Source organism: Sinocyclocheilus anshuiensis, unplaced genomic scaffold (assembly GCF_001515605.1).
Source record: "Sinocyclocheilus anshuiensis isolate Anshui unplaced genomic scaffold, SAMN03320099.WGS_v1.1 scaffold55, whole genome shotgun sequence".
NCBI lineage: Eukaryota > Metazoa > Chordata > Actinopteri > Cypriniformes > Cyprinidae > Sinocyclocheilus > Sinocyclocheilus anshuiensis.
In genome coordinates, this window is record NW_015549647.1 from 1,666,081 (window position 1) to 1,674,042 (window position 7,962).

The 7,962-nt window shown below is 35.2% G+C and overlaps 1 protein-coding gene across 1 annotated transcript in view; it reads right to left on the reverse strand.

The window, feature by feature from the left end:
* LOC107660034 (integral membrane protein 2B-like) overlaps window positions 1-7,962 on the reverse strand; it is a 21,020-nt gene that overhangs the window by 1,137 nt on the left and 11,921 nt on the right. The window contains exons 2-5 of the mRNA XM_016449189.1: window positions 3,706-3,837; window positions 1,528-1,743; window positions 1,298-1,408; window positions 940-1,090 (exon numbers count right to left, since the gene is read on the reverse strand). Coding sequence (XP_016304675.1) covers window positions 940-1,090; window positions 1,298-1,408; window positions 1,528-1,743; window positions 3,706-3,837 — 610 coding nt within the window. The remainder of the gene's footprint in view (window positions 1-939; window positions 1,091-1,297; window positions 1,409-1,527; window positions 1,744-3,705; window positions 3,838-7,962) is intronic.

The following is a 7,962-nucleotide window of genomic DNA, read 5'->3' on the forward strand; positions in this document are numbered from 1 at the left end:
GTTTGGTAAGATTTTTAATATTTTTGAAAGTAGTCTCTTATGCTCACCAAGGCTACATTTATTTGTTTAAAAAATATATAGTAAACAATTTAATACTCTCAAATATTACTACAATTTAAAATATTAGTTTTCTATTTTAATATCATTTATTCCTGTGATGACAAAGCGAAATTTTCAGCATCATTACTAATATGCCGATTTGCTGCTAAAGCTTCTTATTATCAATGTTGAAAACAGTTGTGCTGCTTCATATTTATGAAGAAACCATGATGTACCATGATATATATTAATTTCTGCTAGTCACCAAGGGAGCATTTCTCATTTTCATATAGTTTACCTTGATGTACTAAAAGAACTAAAACTGAAATAAAAATTAAACTTCACAGATATTTTTTAAAAAGGAATAGAAAATGACAACACAAAATGACTAAAACGTATTAATTATTATTTTAAAAAATTCGTATTATTATCAATGTTGAAAACAGTGGTGATGCTTAATATTTTTGTTGAACTTGTGATACTTTTTATTTCCGGATGCTTTGAAGTATAGAAAGTTTGAATAGAACAGCATTTATTTGAAATAGAAATTTGTAAATAGCTAAATAATACATTGGAAATCTATGAACTGTGGCTGTATGAAAATGTAAATTTATTTTACCTTATTTTATTTCATTCTATTATTTTGTTTCAGTGGTTTTAATGGTTTGGAATGTCTTTTTTTGTTGTTGTTGTTCAAACCAAAGCCAATAACTATATTTTGAAAAAATAAATAAGAGATATTTTGTAACATTATAAAACATAATTAAAAAAACTCCCTAGTAAAGACTCATAAATGAGACAAAGTCTTAATTGGCAAACATCGACTGTAAAGGTTAGTGTGTAATTAACTTTTGAACAATGGGTTGCTCGCCAAAAGTATAGTCAGATTCATGTGTTTACCAAAAATGGTCTCTCTGCGCTCCAGTTTGTAAGTGTCTCTCCCTCTGCAGAGGCTGTAGATGAAGTAACCCAGCTGATCCACATGCTCCAACTTCCCGGTCACTATCATCTGTTCACGCACCAGGTAGGACTGCGGCAGGTATGTTCCAGCCTGCGAACACAACAAAAGTTACACAAGTCACATGTTTGAACAACAGACTACAACTGTGTTGCAAAGCCTTGCCAGTGCACAACCTAGACTTAATTTCTGGGCATTATTCAAGTGTCTAAGTAGGCAATTCATGAGGTTTTGTGGCAGACTAAAGGATGGCTATTTTGAAGAAGCTCAAATATAAGATAGCAGTGTTGCTGCAGTTACCTTGATGTTGACAAGAAGCTCCAGGAGGTCTTTGGGCGGCATCACGACAGAAGTGTTGAGAGGAATGACGTAGCATTTGTTCAGATGCAGATCCAGATAGGCTGTCAGTCTCTAAAAGCAGAGAAGGAAAACCAGCATGTTACTATTTTGGTAGAAGTAGTCTATTTTTGGGAATCTGATGAAATGTGTGAATGTATGGCTTTGTGAGGGAGATAAATATCTGCTCTCACCCTGTTGAAGTCATGAACAATGTCAGCAGGGTCACTGTCGCTGAACTTGGGCACTGGGATGTTAATGAGCTCCACGCCTTCATCCTCCAGAACCCTCACTCTCTCCTCAATCCTCTTGGATGCGGCTGGCAAATCCATGTCGGTTTCCTCCTGGCTGTCCTGCATCTTGTAATTTTCCTCACGGTAGTTCACCCCACAGAAATACATCCTCTCCTCCTGAAGACCATTATTGTGAATAGACATATTCTTTCAGTGATCAACTAGAGACATATCATTCTGTTAGATGATTCAGCATGTTTGAAGAAATGGAACTTAAAGGCACAATATGTAATTTTCGCCGCTAGAGGGCGCGTATTCAAAATAAACAAATAGACAAAGGCTTGGATATTTTAATAAAAAAATCTTACATATTGTGCCTTTAAGATGTCAATGATTTTTATAGTTTGCAACAATTTTGTAACCAAAGATAAAAAAAATAAAATAAATAATAATAATAATAATAATAAATATAAATATATATAAATATATATAATATTTATTTATTTAAATAAATAGCAAGGGTTTCACCCCACATCAGCTAGGTTAATTATATGGGAGATACGGGTACAAAAACATCCTATATACAAAAACTACTGAAAAGAGGTGCTCTACCAACAAAAGAGGAGGTGCAACCAAAATTCAAAAGCTATGTCAATTAAAAAAGGTGCAACACTCACTTATGAAGAAATCCAACTTTTTTTTATTGGTTAAAATATATGTGACGTTTCGGCCATTATCCAGGCCTTTATCAGATATCAAGAACAGCAGTAACATTGCTTTATACAGTCTTGCAATCAGCAACAGGTGTGCTACTCTGCCAATTCGGGGAGTGACTTCCATTGAAAAAAAGATTGAAAAAAACAAGCTTGGCAGACTTCCCCGACTTGGCAGAGCAGCACACTTGTTGCTGATTGCAATACTGTATAAAGCAATGTTACTGTTCTTGATGTCTGATAAGAGCGAGTGTTGCACCTTTTCTAATTGACATACAAAAACATCCTAACAATTTTTTTGCATTTTGATGAAATTCATTATGCAGAGATATTTTTTTCATTTCTAGAGTAACCATAATTTGAACCATATAGCAATTGTTACAATGTAGATTAGTAACATTTAAAGCGGTAATTCACCGATGATAAGCTTTTAATAAAATGAAAAAAAAATTTGAAATCGTTGCTACATGACTACAGAAAAGAGAGAAATAGAGCTGTGGTATTTCCATTAGCCAAAAACTTCAACACCCATAATGCACTTTTGATTTTGGCCTGCCCCTCTGTCCATACAACTTAAAAATATACGACTAACATTGTAACAATACAAAGCTGCTTTATATTTTTAAAAAAAATGGCGAACTTATGCAATGCAAAAACTAAAAAACAAAGCAAAAATTCAATAAAAAACAATTTAAGGTATGTTTTTTTACTAAATTTTTTCATGGAAGAATTTTAATCATACTGACAAAGAAATCACTGAATCTATGTTTGGACTTTTAATTGCCTTAAATTTTGAAGTAAATCTTAATTTTAAAGGGGTCCTCTATTATGCTTTTTCACTTTTTCAACTTTAGTTAGTCTGTAATGTTGCTGTTTGAGCATAAAAAAGATCTGCAAAGTTACAAAGCTCAAAGTCCAATTCAAAAGGAGATATTTTATTTAACAGAAATCACTTTTCAAAAACTACAACGAACGACTCGTTTGGACTACAACGCATATTTTTCGGGATTTGTGATATCACAAATACCGACGAATGGGACGAGACCTGGTTGAGCTGCACTAGAGAAGGCAACGAGTGTTATCACTATGTCGGAGACACGCTAGCTTTTCCAAGGCAGACGAACTTAGAGTGTTTACAATCATCCAGGTTTAAATCGCACTCAAATTGATGTAAAGTTGCTAAATTTAGCAACAAAATTGCTAAGCTGGTAACACTGCACTGAAGCAGCTCCAGTTAGCAAGCGCTTTTGGAGTGAGAGTGAATTCTGCATTGATTGGTCTGACTCGTGACTCCCAACAAATCAGATGAGCAGTGGGCAGTAAAAGAGCATAATAGGACCCCTTTAATACTTTTTAAGGACCCGACAGATTCACATTTTTATTCCGAGTTCTCATGTAGTGCAGCTGATGGAAATGGTTCTCTTACCTCTATGAAGTAATACCTGTACAGGTAAGCTCCGCCCACAACCACGCCAGACAGAATGAGTGCCAGACCCAAACACATGCACCAGCACCAGGCCCTGGACTGCTGCCTGATTCGAAGACCATCCTCCACATCCTTTAAACAAACACACACACACACACACACACACACACACACACACACAATGCTTACCAGTGCTAGCAGATCTAATGGCTTAAGTTCTGCTAATTCTCTAAATAACTAACAAAGATGTTACTGCAATTGACTGACTCTCGTTCAGTAAACAGTAGCAGAGCTCTATACAATCTACCTTCCTTTTGCACTCTTTCAGTTCAACTTTCTAACATTAGTTACAGTGACATCAGCCTACAGCACTACTAATGGGTCAGTGAGACTTATTTTGGTTGGTCAACCAAGCATATTAAGACTGAGTCAGCCAACTAAGCTAATTCAAAGTACAAAACTTTTTTTTCTTATTTTCCCAAACGCTTTAAAAAAAAAATGAATCAGCTACACAGTCTTTATTGGCTTTTCCTGAGCACAAGAAAACATCATGCTTGAAAGTGGAAAAATGGCATGCTTTTGATAACGGTATACCTTAAAAAAACGGTCAAAACTACTGAAATGTACATTTTCCCTTGAGCATAAATGCCAGTAGAAAAAAAATGCTGCAGTGATTTTTAAAACAATTGCAATTTAATGCTTGACAGACTTTTTGTTCTCTGGGATTTCAGTCAGTGTCATCCTGGACAGCAGGCACTCTCAACACACACACACACACACACAGAAAGAAAATTTAATTATATGCTCCTAGTAAAAATGATGTTTCTTTAAGCAGTTGATGACTTCAACAATACATGCTACATTTATTCTTAAGTTAGCTTTGGTATAGACAATCTAAATTTTTATGTAATATATGGTCTCTCGTGTAATATATGGTCTCATCTATGACGCCATGTGTTCAGGAACTACTGTCGGGAACTGCGTTTTTGTTTCCAACTGTTCACAGTTTTCTCTCTACAATCCCCACAGATCCCACTTCACTAGTGCACCTGCATGTGTTTATTTGTGTTAAAGGAGAGAGTTTTCATAGATTTGATCTGTGAGTGCATTTAGCCTGGGTGTGGCTTTGTACAAAATAATTGCATTGTGTGCAACAGATACTAGGAAATTTCCAACCTTCCTCCAGAGACCAACAGGAACAAACACACTGCATGATGCAAATGAACAAAACATCAGCTGACACAGTGACTGATGAACAAGGACGAAAGTGAAAACAAATCAGACTCAATATGACGATATTTGGCACCAAATCTTTTTCGTCCTCATTTGTTTTTGTCATATTTTTCACACACAACATAATGAGAGCAAAAGAAGATAAAGTAGCCAAGCTTTCCTGTGTTTTCATAATTCATATTGCAGACTCCAGGGAAATTATGAGCAACATAAATGAGTACATTTCAGCTGGAAACGTCTATAATATAAAGAAAGGTTTGTTTACAGCAGTGGCGTTCCGTCCATATAAGCTGGGAATGCTCCGCATACCCATGCCATTTGAGAGAATAAGTTCACGGGATAATTCATATAAACATGATTATAAGTTGATCCCTTGTCATTTGAAATGTAACTTAAAGCTTAAAGAGTTAGGAATAAGTACGTAAAATGATTTATTTGCCAAATGGCAGTCATTTTCTTTCAATCTACGTCAGTTGCGGTTGCTTCCGGGCAAGCAGATTCTCCGCCGCTTTCTCGGCTCCGCTCTGTTGCTATGACTTGTCAGGATTGTAGCACGTTCTCAGTGATTTGCTGGTCTGCGGCTGATTTAATGCAAGAGGTAAGCTGTTCGCGAAGCGCTCGCCCAAGCGGAAAAAAATTTGCTGTTGCTGTCAAATCTCGATTGCCGAAAATCACATTGTGTTTAATGCAAAACCAACTCGACTAAATCAAAAGAAAAAAACACTGTAACTGTATATTTTTGTTTTCTCAAGCAAAGCAAATTTTAAGTCCACTGAAAACATATCTTCTTACATTTTTGGTCATAGACATCGTATGTTGAAGATATACGTTATTGTCAACGTCATTGCCTAGCGGTAAATAAAAACAAATGTTTATAAAAACGTGGGCTATATAAACTTTTAATAATAACAAACATCATATTGTTCCCTTTGTTTTGCGTATGCTCGTGTTGCTTACAGTTGAAGTCCTTCTCTTATTTTATTATTGTTTGCAAGGATGCAACGTTACTTTGCAATATTTTAAATACTTTTGGGTATTCTGCATGGTCTGTTATTGGAGCAGTGTCACCCTGGTGGGAGTTTTGACTCATATTCACTGAGAATAAAAAAATAATTTAGCTGATGCAGAGAGACATATAGACCAGGGGAATCCCCCCTTCCCCACCCTCCGATTTTGTATTATAACGTAACTACGTGTAAACCTTATTTGGCGGTTTTTACTTGGAAAACCAGCTATATTTTTCTTGCATTCAAATAACAATGGATAAACTTGAAATGAAGGATTGGAGATTAATTTCATTAACAAATAAGGTAGGAGATGTGCATACTTTTAAATCGACACCTGCCACGGTGTTTCTTATTTGTCATCTGTGATCCCTTTTGAGTGTCCTAAAACCCAATGGGGGGGGTTGCTTATCACTCAGCATACCCGGTTAAAAAAAAAAGTCACCGCTCGCCACTGGTTTACAGGTGTGTCTAAGGGATGCAGTCTGTGCTAAATTTCCCATGACAATGCTGCAATTTAAATGAGTCTAGTCATCATTAGCTCTCCTCTAGTTCAGTAAACACCAACCTCCTGAGCTTCCACAGACATAGGCCCATTTCAGATTGTGTCTGTTTGAAAATGATTAGGGCTGCAAACACTAATCAATAATGAAAATGGTCAACGAACACATTTTATAATCCATTAGTCAGGTCTGTGCACTCTGAACCTCCATCAGCCTCAAATACTTCATAAAGCAAGTGGCCACATCAAAAAGACAATTAAACAGGGAAATCGAAAATTGATCTCAAACTAACAAATATTTTGATAATGTATTAATATTATGATAAATTCTTTAATTGAAAAATGGCTAGTTACATTTTTTTTTTTAAATACTAAAATATTCTGTCGTTTATAATAGTTGTTAGACATGAAACTATATAGTATGTGGAATAATTTATATAATGTTAGGGTTAGAATTTATATGTATACAGTGGTGGACGAAGTACACAAATCAAGTACTTGAGTAAAAGTACAGATACGTATAATAAAATATTACTCCAGTAAAAGTAAAAGTACTCCCTTTTTCAATTCTACTCGAGTGAAAGTACAAAAGTACTCGATTTTTAATGTACTTAAGTAAAAAAGTACTGATAGATTGATTTATTTTGCAATTTTATATAGGCTACTTAATTTAATTTTATATTAGCACATCTTTTTTTGTAATCCTACTGCTCAAAACACCTGGGATTTTCCCAAAATAACCACTATATGGAGTCAAGATATATTTTTGTTGTTGATATGGACTACGTTGACAAGAGTGATGTAGTAATGTTCACTGTGAAGCTTACACTGCGATGTACCTGAGAGAAAACAGATCTGACTGTCTGATTTTCACCAGTAAGAAAAAAGTGTTTTAAAGCTTGTTGTTTTGCAGAACATCACAGTTATATATGACATGAGAATAAGGCCTGAAGTTAAAATTACCTCAACTTAGCACCAGCAAGCTTGTTAGCTAGACAGTTCGCATCAGCTAAAAATATTTACTTATTTTCAGTATGGTTATGAATAAACATTCATATCTGTCTACTCGGCTAGTTAATCCAAACAATATAAAAATGTATACTGTTGATAAACAATATAAAAACAGACGTCACATAGGGCTAAATGCGTAGCATTTTTATAAAACTGTTAAAGTTGCGGCAGCGGGGAATATGAACATGCATGAGTTATTTTATTTAGTCTGTTATTTTAATGTTTCGGTTTTTTTTTTACCTAAAACATAGAGACACTGATGTTGATGTGTCTGCATTCAAGCATTTCAGTGGGCTTAAATAGATCACCCTTTACAGCAGATTTAGTTCACAAACAACTGACAGTTTTGACCTAAATATGATTTTCAGTTACAATAATTAATCCTAAAATTCGACATTAGTAACTTACTTTTAGCAGCATCAGGCACGCGCGCGCTCACACGATCTCCCGGTTCTTACTTGTGAATTCAGTTCACTGGAGACTCGCACTAAACGGTTCATTTGAATC